The sequence below is a fragment of the Trachypithecus francoisi genome, unplaced genomic scaffold, assembly GCF_009764315.1.
Source record: "Trachypithecus francoisi isolate TF-2019V2 unplaced genomic scaffold, Tfra_2.0 Lachesis_group6, whole genome shotgun sequence".
Lineage (NCBI taxonomy): Eukaryota > Metazoa > Chordata > Mammalia > Primates > Cercopithecidae > Trachypithecus > Trachypithecus francoisi.
This window is the reverse complement of record NW_022681471.1, coordinates 124,979,334-124,998,187: the sequence shown is the minus strand read 5'-3', so window position 1 is coordinate 124,998,187 and position 18,854 is coordinate 124,979,334. Positions and strand designations below refer to the sequence as shown.

The window sequence follows — 18,854 nt, the reverse complement described above, 5'->3', positions numbered from 1 at the left end:
AACATGAACTTTTTGTGAAACAAGTAGTACCTTCCAGCAGGAACAAACACTTGGAAATTATGACTGAATAAATTCAGCCTCAGCAATGAAGACTCACATCTGATTTATGCTATTCCAAGTATCTGACTTGAGGAATTTAGAATCCACAGTTTTGCAAGGATAAAGACGCAATGCTATATAAATATAAATGGTTCCTTTGGAAGACCAACTTAAAATAGACTAACAGATTTAATGAGTTAACTTTTGATCTATGGAAATAATTCACTTTTAATATATCACAATTAAGACTATTATACATCAAATACAAGCCATTTGGGTGAAAATCTCAGCTGCCAGCCTGTTCTCTGCAGACTCCCCACTTGGAGGAAAGCCTCAGGCTCTCCTGTCTCTGACACAGATGGCTACACCTGGAAGGTAGTCCTGAAAATGAGCTGCAAACACTAGGAAATCTGGGGGATAGCAGATATCAAATACACCTAAATCATGTTTTGGGAAGGGATTAAAGAATATTTCATAAGCCTTTGGAGGTTTAAATATTGTTGAAACAGCCTGAAGGCTGGCATGTGCGGGCCCAGACTGCTCAGAGTCGGGCTGGGGGCATGGGTGAGAGAAGCCCGCTGTGCACAAAACTCTGGGGCTGCTTCCAGGCTGCCAGGCTGCCAGGCTGCCAGGCTGCCACTCAGGGCATCTGCAGATGGCGGGAGGGGAGCTCTGCAAAGTCTCAGCTCTCTACATCTCAAAATAGATTTGGTTTGGGGGTCACACAAGCAAGTAAATGCCTCTAAGAGTAAAACTGAGCATTTCTCTTAATGTCATTAACAAAGATGCTTTACTTCGACTCAGGGTGTCTCGGCTTCAGCACCATTGACATTTGGGGCTGGATGATTATCTGTTTTGGGGGGCTGTCCTGTGCATTCAGGATGTTTAGCAGCATCCCTGGCCTTGACCCACTGTGTGCCAGTGGCAGCCCCTTCCTCTCCCAAGTTTTGAAAACTAAGCAATTGTATATTGCTAAGTTTACCCTATGGTCCTCATGATTCCTTACCATCCTGTCTCAAAGTGGAATTAAGCTCTATTCTGAGGTAGTAAGGAACAAAATATACACACAAAATATATACAGTCGTCCCGAGGTACCTGTAGGGGATTGGTTCCAGGACCCCTATGAATATAAAAATCCACAGATGCTCAGGTCCCTTATATAAAATGGCATAGTATTTGCATATAACCTATGTATATCCTCCCATACACTTTAAATCATCTCTAGATTAATTATAATCCCGAATACAATGTAAAAGCTTAGCAAATAGTTGTTACATTGTATTGTTTAGAGATTTTTTTTAAAGTCTGTACATGTTCAGTACAAACAAATGCAACCATTTGTTATTTTTGTTTTGAATATTTTCAGTCCTCGGGTGGTAGAATACACAGATGTGAAATCCACAGATATGGAGGGCCAATTGTGTAAGTACATGGTATTATTTTATCCTATCATTTGTGAATCACAAATATTTGATCACTGCTGCCTGAACTAAAGTTTTAAAAATTCAAATGGTCTCTTTATAAGACTTTCTTGAAATAAATCATTGAGAAGGAACTTGTAGATTCAGAAAGGAGTGCAGAGACCTGAAAGACATTATTTTGCTTGACTATGTATTTAAAATGTGAAAGAATGGCTGGTGGGCTAGGATTTTCCTTTGTTTTATCTGATGGGCAACTTCTACCTACACAATACAGACTATAATCTAATTAAATTATTACAGGCTTTTCCACTTGTTTCAACAACTATTTACTAGTGATAAAATACCTTATAGCTTTTCAGAATGCTCTAGTCATTGAAAAATGAGTAATCAGACATGAAAGAACTACAAAATACAGTCACTGGGCTTGAGAAATTGAAACACAACTGGGGAGGGAAGACTTATGCCCAAAATATGTTTATTTTTAAATTTTTAATATGTTTTAGAGACAGGGTCTTTCTCTGTCATCCAGGCTGGAGTGTAGTGGTGTGATCATGGCTCACTGTAGCCTCAAACTCTGGGCTCAAGTGATCCTCCTGCCTCAGCCTCCATAGTAGCTGGGACCATAGGCATGTGCCATCATGCCTGGAATTTTTTTTTTTTACATTTTTTTGTAGAGACAAGGTTTCACTATGTTGCCCAGGCTGGTGTTGAACTCCTGGGCTCAAGCAATTCTCCCGCCTCAGCCTCCGAAGGTTCTGGGATTACAAACGTAAGCCACTGCACCTGGCCCAAAGAATATTAAATAACACACAAACAGCAAGTAATTATGAAGGAGTGGTTAAAAAAATAGGGAATGTTGGAGACTAGATAATTTTATTAAAAGTTAAATTAGAGTAGTCCCTCCATGAGGTTTGAGTTGGTCCTTTAAGAATAATCAAGAGTTGGTAGAGGAAGAGCCGGAAGGATTGAGGATTCACTTACATAAACTGTATTGTTTGACTTTGTATAAGAACATATACAGTCATCCCTCAATATCTGCAGGGGATTGGTTTCAGGACCTTCCCACAGATACTAAAATCCATGGGATGTTCAACTCCCTGATATAAAATGGTATAATATTTGCATATAATCTACCCATATCCTGCAACGCTTTAAATAATCTCTAGGTTACTTATAATAATTAATACAATGTAATGGTACATAAATAGTTGTTATAGTGTGTTTTTTTATTTGTATTTTTATTATTTTTTTTAATTGTTTTTTTCCCAAATATTTTTGATTTATGATTGGTTGAATCCTTGGATGCAGAACCCACAAATATGGAGGGCCAACTGTGTTGTCCATATAACTACAGAAAAGGCTTAACATTTAGAATAACAGGGGAAAGATAGAAGCATTCAAGGAATAACAATAGTAACGGAAGAGGAACCACTATGCTTTGTCCAGGGCTTCCCAGGGGACAAGCATTATGGAGTTATTACTGAATTATTACCTCTGTTTTACTGATGAGGAATTGAGGCTTGAAAAATTAGTTTTGCTTTTTTCCCTTAAGTTCGCACAGTTCTAAAATGGCAAGGCCAGGACACAAGTTGAAATCAGACTCTAAACTTGCCTCAGATCTGCTGAATCTTATAAATGGTGGCTCATCATGTAATCCCAGCACTTTGGGAGGCCAAGGTGGCAGATTACCTGAGGTCAGGTGTTTGAGACCAGCCTGGCCAACCTGGTGAAAGCCCGTCTCTACTAAAAATACAAAAATTAGCCGGGCGTGGTGGCGTGTGCCTGTAATCCCAGCTTCTCAGTTGCCTGAGGCAGGAGAATCGCTTGAATGTGGGAGGTGGAGGTTGCAGTGAGCTGAGATCATGCCACTGGACTCCAGCCTGGGCTATGCAGTGAGACTCTAACACAAACAAACAAACAAACAAAAATATATATATATATTTATATATACACACAGACATATATGTAGTATGAACCCTGAGTGGTTTTGTGCACAACCATATTTGAGCTATCTTTGTTTTAGAAACCGGTTAAATCTACAATTCTGACTGATTAGCGATCCGAGAAAGAGGAATGGATAACAGATTGAAAAGTTTGGTGACCATTTTTATATGTATCCACGCTTGGCATGAATAACTAAATATGAATATTAACTCGTTTTGGTCTCTTAAGACATTTGAAATGTTGAGCTCATAGACCAAGACTATAAATTTACATTTTTAGCCAGGGTAAATAATCACATTTCTAGTGATGAAATGATTTTATGGATCAACAGAGATTCATTCATTTATGTTAACACTTAGGCACAGAGAAACTATTGAGTATTGGATAATTCAATATTACTGTAAGTAAAATGATTCCATATGGATTTCCATATTTCAACTTTGTATTTTTACTTATTTATATTAGAATGGAAACTAGATCATCTTCAATCATAGTCACCACTTCAAAGGATACTTCTTTGCTCAGTCCAGGGAGCCTGTGTGTCAAAAGTGAAGGCAAAAATACTTCGTGTCTCCATACTCTAACTCTCTTTCTTTCTTTCTCGCTAATTTTTTAAGGGTGCTATGTTTGGACCATAGTTGTTTCTGCTTTAATCATAGGTGATGATTAGTCAGGGGCAAAATGGGGTCCCTGGGTCTGAGCTCCAAAACGTAGTCATCTGACTGTAGTTACGCTTTTGAATTTTCCATGGCCTCATGTTCTGCATTGTTAAAAATGGTTCCTATTTACCCAGCTGCTCCCACTCACTAAATGCTAGGCTAGACACTTGGACCTATATTATCTCATTTAATCCTCCCAAGATCCCTAATGAGCAGGTATTATCATTCCCATATTTTTGTAGGAGATACATGGTTGTTCCAAGGATCAAATAATACTTGAAAGTACTTTGCAAACTGTCAATCTGGAGATTTACAAATGCTAGTTATTATTCTTGGTAATAGCTGGTTCTTGGTGTTTGATCAACAAACACCCTTGAACCACATCTCAAAACAACGTAAAGCAGCATCTTGACAGATTACTCCACCTTCCTGTACTACCACTCAGCCCTGACCTACAAGACAGTTTTCTAGTGGTATGGAGGCAGCCCTACGGCCTTGCCTAATATGTTATCAGATGAACGTTTTATTGATACATAATATTTGTACATATTTATGGGGTACATGTGATATTTTGTTACATGCATAGAATTTGTAATGATCAAGTCAGGGTATTTACAATGAAAGAGCTACTAGAACCAGTTAACAAGCTGGACACTATACATAAGTGAGGCTGTTGTTTGCTGGGACCCTCTAGAGCTTAAATCAGCAATCCAGAGGCAAAAATAGCATCTCCCTCCAAGCCCCTTAAGTGAAGTGCATACGGCTTCCCCATGTCTCCTAGATCTTTCAGACTCGCTCACACAGGCCATACTCAGTGTGTGAGTCTAAAAGCCTGCCCCTTTCACTCTTCTTGGCTTTGAATCTGACCATGTCAACCGAGAGTGACTGAGCTCTAAACAGCTGTGTCAAGGGTCAAAGAAGGGGGAAATAAACACTCTACCAGGTCAGGATATTCATCCTAACACCTAAGTTGGTAAAAATTCCATAACCGATAAAGCAAACCCACCAGCTGGCTTGGTTAACACAATAGCACTTCCGCAAGTTTGCCTCTCATAATATCTTCCTAGGGATGGATCCTTTCAGAGTGGAAATGACATAAACTGCTTGTGAGCCTGGATATTTATCTGACCTATTAGCCCTGTTCAGGAAGGAAATGGAGACCTCTGAGGAAAGCACATGAGAAGGGCTAGCAGTCCAGCCCGTGAACAGTAGACCTTTCATAAGAAAGCGTCCAGCTGGATTTTTTTCATGGATTGGAGTCTTCATATTTTGCCCTTACTTGCAACTCCAAAGGACTGAACAGTGTGAATGTCACTGTTGCTTTCTGTAAATGTTGCTTTTTATTGAAATGCATTTTCATTCAGCTTTTGGAATTAGGCAATTTTCAGATATCAACACCAAAGTCAGTGGTCGTTTATTATTATTCACATTAAAAATTATCTCATTGATTGAGCTCCATGGAGCTCTTTTCATATCCTATCTATATAATCTTATTACATGTTATAATGAGCTCTAGACCATGGAAGCAACAACTTAGCTTTGTTATTCATTTCTGCATTCCCAGAGTTTACTCAGTGTTTATCTCATAGTACCTACATAAAATATTCCCTGAGTAACAAATAAGGTTTTTTCTTTCTTTCTTTTTTTAAAAAGCAGGATCTGATAAAGCAGTTAGGGAAAAGAATATTTATAAAGGCACAAAAGGAATAGAAGCTGCTCATGATTTCCAAATTGTTTCAGTAATAAGAACCTAGTCTATCCCAATGTAAATAAAAACCATATTTTCCGGATTTTCCCCCTCAATAAATAGCAAAAGAGATACAAGGGAGGAGGCAGATTATGATACCGCTATTCTAGGCACTCTGCACAACTGGCACAGAGAGAGCACAGAGAACAAAACACCCCAGGGTCCCTACCGTGGAGGGGCTGGAAGCTGCCTTCTTCCACAACTCCTTCACTTCAGCGCTTTCCTCCTCCTCCAGTCCCAGTCGATAATGAAGCTCCTCCCTCTTCCTATTCTGAGACAGCTGCTAACAAACAGCCCAACTTGCTTCATCATTTACTCACATACCAAAGGAAACCCTACAATAAAAAGAAAGCTAGCCCCTGAGCTCGTCTGACTAGTCTAGGCTTCCTGTGTATCATGTCAACCATCTTTTCCTCATCTGTCTAGATGTGTATAAATGTGACAGCCATAGTATAAACCCAAATGCCAGCTTTTATTTTCTTGAAAACAGCTGTAGGTGCTCTGACAGCACCTGTGGTGCTGATCCAATCAGATTAACCAGAAACATGAAAGAGCTGCTCCCCTCCGCCCCTGCCACCTGCATCCCCAGACTTCAAATTGGGCCTTGTTTTTAAAGCCATTTCTTTCAATTCACCACTCACTGCTTCTTAAAAGTTCATTTTACTACTTAGCTTGGTTTAGAAAGGACAAATCAAAGTTTCCACCCAATTATAATTCCTTTGAGAGTTGTTCAAAGTTTCCCATGGCCGCCAGAAACACATATCAACCCTATAACCACTGAGTAATTTATGATACTGTCAAGAAATCCACGATTGGATTACACCAATGAAGGTTTTATTGTAACAGTAAATGCCCAGATAAAATAATACCTCATGTACATCCAACACTTACTATGTGCCAGTCACCATGCTCGGCACTTTACAAGCATTTTCCTTTTTGATGAGACATGCAAAACGTGTTTTCCTTTGTCAGCTTAAAGGCCATACCTCATGGGTACGCAATAACATTGTATCATACCCAAAAGTCCAGAATATAAAGTGATTACGTTTTAAGTGGATTTTTGCAATTGCATTTGTATCAGATTTTTCCAGAATGTTTATGCCACATACTGAAAATAAATCAAATCTTTAGCCACATTCACTTTCTCAGACTACTTATGCCCACTTTATGGCGATGTCAAAAAATTTACCAGTCTAAGAATAATGTATATATTAAGACATTCAGGAAAACAATTATCCTAAGAGGGAATTAGTGAGCCCATTAAGTTGCAACCACGATTCCTTTGTTTCCTCATTGACATCACTGTCCTAACTCTGCTTTCTTTTGCAGTGTCCCCGAGGTTGTCTGGGTCCATGTACATGAACACAGCTCCAGGCTTTGAAGTCTGGCCCTTTAAGACAACCAAATCTACACTGGCTCAGCTATAGAAAATGTCAGCATGGGAACATCTTCTAAGCAACTTATTTTGGTGGCCCTGGAGGCATCACTCCAAAGCCACATCTCTGCAATAATTCCCAGACAGCATGGTAAGGCATCATCCTACACCCATGATGGTGGTTTATTGCCAGGCCAAGTGGGTTTTTAAAAATTACCATAAAATCATTGTGTTTACTCCTGAAAACATCAGAAGAGATGTCAGAAATTTCAGAACCACTCAAAAGGCAATCCTGCCTGTGCTGGCTGGCACTGTTAACCGCAGTAGGAAGTAGCAGGAAAGACACAAAACTGGACAGCAGGGAACTGTGCTCTAGTCCTAGTTCAGAGTCACTAACCCACCAGGTAATTGCGGAAAACTTCTTTTACTACTCTCAGCCCTACTTTCCTCATCTGCAGAATAAGGATGGAATGACATGAGTTCCAAGGTTGCTTCTGGCTCTAAAACATTATTTTGGTTTATAGTGGGCATTCGGAGGTTTGAACAGCATTCTCCTTATTTTGAATCAAAAAGCCAGAAGAAATAACCATGCATTGTCTCCACTGTGTCTTACTGCTCTAGAGAAGCAGGAAAAGAATCACATTTGTGTCTGGACCTCAGAGCCAATCAGCAACGACACCTCCTATTTCTTCCTAGTTTTAAGGAGCAAGACCCTGAATCTCACACTTTTACATGTTTCTGTTGACAGGGTGGTAGTTTTTGACCTGTGATACTACTTCTTTTTGCCAATTAAAAAGGAGACTACAAAATCTAAAGTAATGTGAATGTCTCTTCCCCCTTTTATTTCTTCCATGAACACAGTAACCCTATCCATTCTTATATTCTTACATGAAATTTATTTCAGAAAATATACATTAACTTCTCTCTCTCTCTAAAAATAATTAAAATTAAAATTAAAAAAGACTTCACTATTACTCTACAGAAAATAGTAAAAATGGCCTAAACCCTTAACCTTGCATTTAAAGACTTTCAAGACCTTCCCTCTAGGCGACTCTTCCAACATCCTCTTTCCTGGCTCCCCACCTGGCACCCTGTGCTCTAGCTAGGATTGTCTAAACTTCCAAAGCTGTCTTGCCTATTCCTGCCGACAGGTCTCTGCTGGTCTCACTCCCGCAGAGCACCTCACTCTTCTTTGATGCTTAATCCACAGATCTGTCAAAGCAGCTTAAATCCCACCACCCTGAAGCAAGGTTTATTGTCTACTCAAAAGCAGATTCATCTCTTCCTCTCCGAATCCCAAAACACTCGCCTAACGCATCAATTCTGCACATGTCCATCAACAAGTGTTTATTAATTGTCACGTCTCTGCCCTTTGGCAGGTGCTTCAGAAACAGAACTATAAGACACATTAAAGCAACAATATAGACTCTTATCTCACATACACATAACACAAGCAGTGGTTAAAAAATATTTGGCAGTCTACATCAAATGTCCACACACTTAACCATTACACATTCTGCCTCCTAGTTTCTAACAGTCGTTCTGACATGTGTTGCAGGCTTTCTGTAGGCCAGGCACAATGCTAAGGGTTTACATGAAACACTTTATTTTGCTCTCCCAATTTTCTGCGAAACTAAGTACTATATATTAGCCCTGTTTTATAAATGAGTAAAATATAGCACAGGAACGTTAACAAGGTGCCCAAGAATTACGTTTACACAGCCACATGATGAAGAGGTACCATGTGTACTTGTTTGTGCATTTTTCAAACTCTCTGAGCTTACCAAGAATGATTCCGACAATAAAAAATCACTAGGCAATAATACCTTGCTCTCTGCAGGTGAAGGAGTTGAGCGAAGACTCATTCAGAAAATAGACAGGTGAGGAGAGGGAAAAGGAAGCTGTCTTGAATTTCCCATTAAGAACATATGCCTGGAGATGCTTTCTTTTATTCTATCTATCATAAATATCCTTGTACCAAACTAACAATATTAAAATATAGTTTTAATATATTTTACAAATATTTGGAAATCTTATTTTAATCACATGGAAACTATTAAAAATATACATTGCAACACATTGTATACATGTATGGAAATATCAGACTATCTCATAAATATGTGCAATTATTGTCTAACTAAAAATAAAAGAAAAAATACATATCTATATTGCAGACTAAACAAATGCTGCCATGAAATTAGTACAAACAGAATTGCATATTGGAGTCAGTTGGAACTGGTGAAACTCCATATAATTACAACATTTTAGAAGACATGTGTCTGAGTTATTCACATACCACGTGGTGAAACATCATATAGTGTATCTGTATTTTAGATTAAAATCAACTGGGAATTATTGTGAACAAGTTTGAAAAACTATATAGGGTCACACAAAGAACATCATACATGGTAAAAAGTTAAAAAGGAATGACTGATAACAGGGATTTTACAGACATCTAGTAAATTCAATATTGTTCTCTAATACAAGGCTTGGAAATGGTAGGTGCAGTGGTCCCTTTTCTGGGAAGCCTTTCTCCATCTCTCAGGGCTGGGGTCAGTACCTTTGCTTTGGGCACAATGTGCTTCCCACCACCATCAACAGAGAAAGTATTTAGTAGCTGTTGGAATTCCCTACTAGACTATAAGCTCCATGAAGGCAGAGACTGTTACTGTTCATATCACCTTAATTTATTAAACACATATTAACTTAATTTTTTATGACCTCTCAAAAAACCTATATTAACTTTCATTGTTCTTTTTTTTTGTTTTGAGACAGGGTCTTTGCTCTGTCACCCAGGTTGGAGTGTAGTGGTGTGGTGGTGTAATCACTGCTCACTGCAGCCTGATCTCCCAGGCTCAAGTGATCCTCTCACCTCAGTCTCCAGAGTAACTGGAACCACAGGTACCTGCCACCATGCCCAGCTGAATTTTTATTTTTATTTTTGTTTTTATTTTTAGTAGAGACAGGGTCTATTATGTTGTCCAATCTGGTCTCAAACAACTGAGCTCAAGCAATGCTCCTTTTTGGCCTCCCAAAGTGCTGGGACTACAGGTGTGAGCCCCCATGCCCAACCATATTGTTCTTAATAACATAGGTTCAAAAGGCCTAAAGCAAGCAAAATGACAGAGCTATGAAGAGGACTTGAAAATTTCACTCTCAGCAAAAAAAAGCTGGAAGCATTCCCTTTGAAACTGGCACAAGACAGGATGCCCTCTCTCACCATTCTTATTCAACATAGTATTGGAAATTCTGGCCAGGGCAATCAGGCAAGAGAAAGAAATAATGGGTATTCGAACAGGACACAGGAAGTCAAATCGTTTCTGTTTGCGTATGACATGATTGTATATTTAGAAAATCCCATCATCTCAGCCCCAAAACTCCTTAAGCTGATAAGCAACTTCAGCAAAGTCTCAGGATACAAAATCAATGTACAAAAATCACAAGCCTTCATATACACCAATAAAAGACAAGCAGAGAGCCAAATCATGAGTGAACTCCCATTCACAATTGCTACAAAGAGAATAAAATACATAGGAATCCAACTTACAAGGGATGTGAAGGACCTCTTCAAGGAGAACTACCAACAACTGCTCAAGGAAATAAGAGAGGACACAAACAAATGGAAAATAATTCCATGCCCATGGATAGGAAGAATGAATACTGTGAAAATGGCCACACTGCCCAAAGTAATTTATAGATTCAATGCTACCCCCATCAAGCTACCATTGACTTTCTTCACAGAATTAGAAAAGCTACTTTAAATTTAATATGGAACCAAAAAAGAGCCCATATAGCCAAGAGAATCCTAAGCAAAAAGAACAAAGCTGGAGGCATCACACTGCCTGACTTCAAACTATACTACAAGGCTACAGTAACCAAAAACAGCATGGTACTGGTACTAAAACAGATATATAGACCAATGGAACAGAACAGAGACCTCAGAAATAACAACACACATCTACAACCATCTGATCTTCGACAAACCTGACAAAAACAAGCAATGGGGAAAGGATTCCCTATTTAATAAATGGTGCTGGGAAAACTGGCTAGCCATATGCAGAAAACAGAAACTGAACCCCTTCATTACATCTTATACAAAAATTAACTCAAGATGAATTAAAGACTTAAATGTAAAACCCCAAATCACAAAAACCCTAGAAGAAAACCTAGGTAATACCATTCAGGACATAGGCATGGGCAAAGACTTCATGACTAAAACATCAAAAGCAATTGCAACAAAAGTCAAAATTGACAAATGGGATCTAATCAAACTAAACAGCTTCTGCACAGCAAAAGAAACTATCATCAGAGTGAACAGGCAACAACAACCTACAGAATGGGAGAACATTTTTGCAAGCTACCCATCTGACAAAGGTCTAATATCCAGAATCTACAAGGAACTTAAACAAATTTACAAGAAAAAACAACCCCATCAAAAAGTGGGTGAAGGATATGAACAGACACTTCTCAAAAGAAGACATTTATGCAGCCAACAAACATATGGAAAAAAAAAAGCTCATCATCACTGGTCATTAGGGAAATGCAAATCAAAACCACAATGAGATACCATCTCAAGCCAGTTAGAATGGCAATTATTAAAAAGTCAGGAAACAACAGATGCTGGCGAGGCTGTGGAGAAATCAGAATGTTTTTACACTGTTGGTGGGAGTGTAAATTAGTTCAACCATTGTGGAAGACAGTGTGGCAATTCCTCAAAAATCTAGAACCAGAAATACCATTTGATCCAGCAATCCCATTACTGGATAGATACCCAAAGGATTATAAAGCATTCTGCTATAAAGACACATGCACACATATATTTATTGCAGCACTATTTACAATAGCAAAGACTTGGAACCAACCCAAATGCCCATCAATGATAGACTGGATAAAGAAAATGTGGCACATATACACCATGGAATACTATGCAGCCATAAAAAAGAATGAGTTCATGTCCTTTGCAGGGACACGGACGAAGCTGGAATCCATCATTCTCAGCAAACTGAAACAGAAACATAAAACCAAACACTGCATGACCTCTGTCATAAGTGGAAGTTGAACAATGAGAACACATGGACACAGGGAGGGGAACATCACACACTGGGGCCTGTCGGGGGTGTGGGGCAAGGGGAGGGAGAGCATTAGGGCAAATACCTAATGCATGTGGGGCGTAAAACCTAGATGATGGGTTGATAGGTACAGCAAACCATCATGGCACATGTATACCTATGTAATAAATCTGCACATGTATCCCAGAACTTAAAGTTTAAAAAAAAAAAAAAGAAAATTTCACTCTCCAAGTGGAAGGCCTAAGTGCACCTCTCCTAGTCATTAATTGATTACACAGACTGAAAACATTAACGAGCTTATGGAAATTTTGAAGATAAAATAAAATTATTCTAATATTTATTAAGGGATACTGCATCCATAAGTGAGACCATATGCAATTATCTTGAGCCCTGATCTTAAGGATTTAAACTAGAAATCAATAAACAGAAAGACACATTTTAAAAAATACACATATTTGTAACTTCAAAAAAAAACCCTTCAAGATAAGACTCTTCCCACAAAAAATATAACAAGTTCAAAGTTGACTTGCACCCATCTACCAAACATTCAAGGAATAGATAAAATATTTTGAGTGATTGGAATATAGTTATTATTGCTATGTTTGTTGTCATCTCTTGCCTGCAGAATGAAATATCCCTAATGAAAATACTAATCACTTGAATTTGTCTCCAATTTAGATTCAGGAAGATTATAATATTAAATAAATGCATGTATGTATATGTATATGCAAATATGTGTGTGCATCACACACCATAGCACTAGAACCTGCACTATGCCTGCTACTGGTTTTCAAAGAAGAAACAAGTTACAGAAATTCTAATAAAAAAAAGTCTAGCTCAATATACACTTACAACTTTCCTAGTTGCAAACTGGGAAAGATTTTTCAAACATAGAACCTTACAATCTATAAATTAAACCCAAGAATGAAATCTCATGTCTTCACTTCCAGATAAAAAGTGCTACATAGAAATGCTGAGCTTTAGTTGGAATTTTTAAATCAAACTATTAAAAAAGTATAATGGATGATCCATTGACACATGCATTATACAAACAAACTTCCTCAGCCAGCTTTAGAATAAGAATAGCAAAACAATAGTTTGGAACTTTAGCTTCAGCTAATTTGAAGGGGCTATGCTGAAACTGAAAGGCAAGGAAAGGTCAGTTTTTTCAATTTGTATATTTTTATAGGTGTAATTAGAGAAAAGAAACAAGAGCTCCAACCTTGTATGTTGGAACAGAAAAAGAGGAACTACTGAATTTTAATTCCTTGAAAACTCTGGAATGCATTAATTATATTAAATTCTCTTATATGTTATGTGGTTCACAAATCAAATTTTTCCTCCAAGTTTGAAGGACTGAGAGGCTTCTTAAAAATTCAATTAAAATGATGTAAAGATATGTCCACATTATGGATACGCTCCACTTAGAGACCTTTGCACTTGGCAGGAAAACTTTTCTCTTTTTATCTTAGTAGAGTTTAGGAAATGCTACCTTAATTTTTGCCTTGCTTCAATATTTCATGAGTGCCTCTCAATGCATAGTCTCCAAAAGTGTTAGATTACTGACATGATGCTATTTTACATGATGTGGATGATTTTATTTGTACGAGTTCTACATGTTGGAATTTTTATCTTTTCTTCTTTTACACTTAGAAAAAGATTGTAATGTACAAAATGATATTCCGATTTTTTTATATAAACACACATCTCTTATACTGAGATCTAATGAGTAAAATATGTCCCCCAAAGTTTAGTATTATTACAAGAAATTATTCTTCACAATAATTGCAGAATTCCCTTCTTCAAATAATGGACTTTTACTAACAGAAGGACAAAAACGTTTCCAAAGACACTGGGGTCCTTACATACGCAAATTAATAAAGCAAGTTTATTGTCTTATCAATGAAAGCATCCTCAAATTCCTCCATGCTTTATCTGTGTTCCCACATCATCACAAATCCACATCTATATGAGATCTTAGAGCTACAGAAAAATGCATGTTCAGAGTACATTTCAGACCAAAGTAGTAATTAACAGAAACATACTTCCTTCGTTTTGGTCCTCTTGGTATGCTATTACTTCCTTCAAAAATCAACATTTATATTGTCCTTAGGTTTTAAATAAAACAAAGAGGTACATATGTTCATAAGTATGTGATAACTGAAATATCAGACATCCAAATGTCATAACTGTTATTATTTTTAAAATTCTAACATAAGTGGCATGTTTTAAAACAAACATGCTATGTTGGTAAGCTATTTGTTCAAATGCTCATAAGTATATCTTGTTGAATGGCTGTAAATGTGTTTTGGTGCATTGGATGCTGTTTATATGCTTATATTTCTGTAACTAGGAAATAAAAGAAACCACATCATTAATTGTCAGGCCCTCCATGTGACAGTACAACAACCGATAAGCCACTGGCTCAATTAAAGTGTGCAGGGCTTGTACCTGAAGAGTTTCGTTTTCATGACAGGATTTCTTCACAAATTTGGAGATGTTATGTAAATATTTAATAACTCCGCTGTGACAGGCCATGAGTACTGAGCAGAACTTGACTACAAGATTTAAATAAATATCAAGCCTGGGAGTTGTTAAATATTGAACATCATTATGATTGTGGTGTTTCAACAAACAATCATTAAAAGGTAGTGCAAATCCAATCAAAGGACCATTTTTGATAAAGAAACAAAGATCTGGCATGTTTACATTTTGGAAAACAAAAATTAAACATCTCTGTTCAGTTATCCTAAATATTCTCCCTTCAGCTCTACCACCAACAAAAAAAGGGGTAAAGAAAAAAGATTACCTTGGTTTGTAAAAATTAATAGCCTTATCAATTTCTGCAGAATTTGCTCTAGAGGCACAGCTCATACATGCATTGCCTTTACTATGATTAACTTTGGTGGTACTTTTCTCCGGTGCTGCCACGCACTGTTCTGGAAAGCCTGTCATCGTTTGTCTTCTGTTGTCTGTGTCACCTGAGTCCTTGTGCTTGACTTCCTCTACATGGTTTAAAGATGGATTTGCACCAGTAATTCTTTGGATATTTGAAGTGAAACATGCTGCCCAGGTGATGCTTTTGTTGCCCAAGTGACATTGAGAAGCAGGAATTCACTTCAGCATATCGGTTTCCCTCAACATGTCAAGAAATAGCAAAGCCAAATCCCAGATGTGGTCCGTTAATCCCACTGTCACATAATAAACTATGTGGTCCCAGTAAACACAACCACCCATTAGTGCTAAGGAGAGGTGATAGAAACCATTTGTTAAAGGTGACACTGTTTTCTAAGTGATAACACTCTTTTGATCATGTGATTCATTTTGTTTGCTCAACAACATGGTATGTGTTTATCCCGAGAGGAAGGACTTCAATATAGATTTACTTAGAGCTTTTAATTTATACTTCCTTTTTTTTAATTGGTGTCTTGTGATCTAAAATTAGCTGGTGAACATAGTATCTCACTCAAACTCTCTCAGCTGAGTTTTCAATAATCAGACCCACTGTTACCTGAAATTGAACAAACATCTGGAGACTTGGCTTTTTATTTCTTCCCTGGTGCTTTCCATCCATACCTAGAGAGTAATTTTTGTTTTTTTTTTTTTTTTGAGACAGAGTCTCGCTCTTTCACCCAGGCTGGAGTGCAGTGGCGCAATCTTGGCTCACTGCAACATCCACCTCCCAGGTTCAAGTGATTCTCCTGCCTCAGCCTCCCAAGTAGCTGGGATTACAGGCACCCACCAACACACCTGGTTAATTTTTGTATTTTTAGTAGAGATGGGGTTCCACCATGTTGGCCAGGCTGGTTTTGAACTCCTGACCTCAAGTGATCCGCCTGCCTCGGCCTCCCAAAGTGCTGGCATTATAGGCATGAGCCACCATGCCCTGCTTCTAGAGTGATCCTTTTATTTCACGTATAGTCATATTAATTATTATTCCCCAAGCTGGAGTTAGGTTAATAATTTCATGTAAAAATGAAGTTCAAATAGTCTTGACTGTAACCTTACTGAATAAAGAGTCTACACGAAAAGGAATTCTTTCGTGAAACCTGAGATTGTCAGAGCACTGCGTGTCACCAATAAGCTGGATATCATTTACACAAGGAATAAAAGGTCACGTGTCCTCTAAAATCCCACATTTGCTACAGACATTCTTCTTTCTATTCCTTTGTTTGTGCAGTAACTAGATACAGGTACAATGAGAGTGAATTAGTTTTCCCAGATGAGTGAGAAAAGTAAATGTTCCCCAAATGCCCAAAGCCAGATTTTCTGTCATTCTCTCTCTCTCTCTCTCTCTCTCTCTCTCTCTCTCTCTCCTCTCTCTCTCTCCTCTCTCTCTCTCTCAGAGAGAGGCAGCACTCTCTTTGGAAGAACTGTAAGGATTGAAAATGATCCAGAAAAACTGCACGGATTGAAAATGATCCAGATTTTTAAAATTTGTCCTCACCTTGACAACACTAAAATTACAAGCAGCAGTCAACTTTTACAAGATACCCTTATTGTGTAACATTTATAGGCTGCCAAAAACATGCTAAAACTAATCAGATAACAAAGGTGAGGAGAAAACCTTCACCTGTCATGTAGCTAGCAGTGAATACACTTTTTATTTCCATGACATTTTCTGGCAGAAAGGGGTTGGCTTAAGGCGGATCGCACTAACCTTCAATTTGTCATAGCGCTCACTCAAAGCTGCCACCTGATGATCGCGGTGCCGCCCAACCAGTTTACACAAGGCACAGATTAACTGGTCATCGGTCACGCAGTACATATTCACCTTCTCATCCTCATGCTCCAAGCACATCAGCCCCCGGATGTGTGAGTCTGGAATTGGCTCAATCAGACGATGGCCTGTAAAGGGCTTCTTATTCGGGTGAGTGGCTTTCAGGCACTCGTCACAGTAGGATACTTCGCAAGTGACACAGGTCTTCACAGCGTCCTGGGCAGGATCCTGGTCACAAAACTGGCAGAGGACCTTCTCGGCGGAGGTCATGGTGTTGGCGTCAAAGGCCCGCTCCCGACGGGTCTCACTGGGAGAGTTGGGCCCGCTCACTGATGCTTTCTGGAACCTGTCGATGATGTTCTGTAGGGTGACGTTGCGCTTGAGACCGTCTAGACCTCGCTGGCTGAGGGTGATGACATGCCGGCAGGTGGGGCACTGGAAGGCGGTGATGGACTCCACGGACTCGTTGGTGGCACAGTGTGATACTAGGATGCGGTGGGCGCAGTTGAAGCAGAGGCTGTGTGCGCAGGGCAGTAGAAGAGGGTCCTCAAAGAGCTCCAGACAAATAGGGCAGGTCAGTTCTGACTCCAGTGTTTCCATCTTCAGGCAAAGCTCTCTTGTGTCATCAGCAAAACCCAAGGAAGCTGATCAGCTATCTGGAAACAAGAATGTAAGATCTGATTAGGCACAGGGAGGTCAACCATGGGGGGGTGTCAGCTTTGAATGCATCTCAGAATAATTCCAAACGCAGGTCATGAAAGGGTAAGTGTGTGTACATTCCAAATACTTCTCTTTCTATTCACTGGGGAAAAAAGGAGGAAAAAGCATCCTGAGCCATCATATACCAGTTAATATTTTCTCGAAGTTCAGTAACTGAAAGTTTGCAATTTTGTTTTTGCAATTTTGTTTTTTAAAAGGCCTTATTCAAAACTGGAAAGTAATTGAAACTGTAATTTCCATAATTTGTATTTAATCAGAATAATCTTATTGTGTCAGAGTCAGGTTTAACCTTGCACAGAAAATTAAAATGTAGAAATATTCATCAATAGAGTCTTTTATAAATTTGAATTTATAAACTTACATATTAATGTATATGAGATTTAAGGACTTTTACTCTGCAATACCAAACCAGGTTTCAGAACAGTGGGAAGGCAGTAACTATAGAAATGGACATGAAATATATATGAAATCAAAAGCAGGGATTTCAGCAGAGATGATCGTGTTTAAGTGTGGGATGTCATTTTCCAAAATATATTCCCGAGAAAAAACATTGACTTTCACAAAGATGATTGTGATAGAGGCAATATTTTTGGCATGTGTTCATTATGCTTCTGAATAATTCTATTGTATAATCTGGCAGTGGGACGTGGGTAGGCAGAAAGAAGCAGAGAAAAATATCTGGGGGCTTTTTTGGTGGCTGCAGTAAGTTTGAGTACCAATGACTAATATTTAGAGCAACAATTAGTTAATTAGAATAAGGATTTCAGTGGTTATCATATTCATTTGATAAGTTATGTTACGACAATGATAACGATTACAGTATGACAATGGCAACAATTACAATTTAAGGAGGCTTACAAACTGCTGAGGGACCCTTTTGGCCAAAAAACTCCCATCATGGGCTTGTCACTGTTGCCAGCAACAGGTCAGGCTGGCGGGAGGTCCAGCCTCACACTTAGAGCTGTGTTGGCCTGGGTACGACCTCTGCCAGCTTTATTGCTCCCCTCCAGGCCACCCAAGGTGGCCCAGCTGCCTGCTCCCCTTGCCATAAAGACCTGAGTGCTTTCGTGAACTCTCGTCTGCCTTCCCATCAAAAAGGGTAGTGGAAGGAATTCCATACAAACCCCAGTTCATTAAGGGTGAAGAGGCCTCATGCTCAT

The 18,854-nt window shown here is 38.7% G+C and overlaps 1 protein-coding gene across 4 annotated transcripts in view; it reads right to left on the bottom strand.

Moving 5' to 3' along the window:
* Positions 1-18,854, bottom strand: part of MID1 (midline 1) — a 414,458-nt gene that overhangs the window by 115,931 nt on the left and 279,673 nt on the right. For 3 of the 4 annotated variants that reach the window (XM_033201032.1, XM_033201030.1, XM_033201031.1), the window contains exon 2: positions 16,915-17,630. In XM_033201032.1, coding sequence (XP_033056923.1) covers positions 16,915-17,574 — 660 coding nt within the window. In that variant the 5' untranslated portion in view covers positions 17,575-17,630. The remainder of the gene's footprint in view (positions 1-16,914; positions 17,631-18,854) is intronic. The other variant, XM_033201033.1, reaches the window with a different exon arrangement.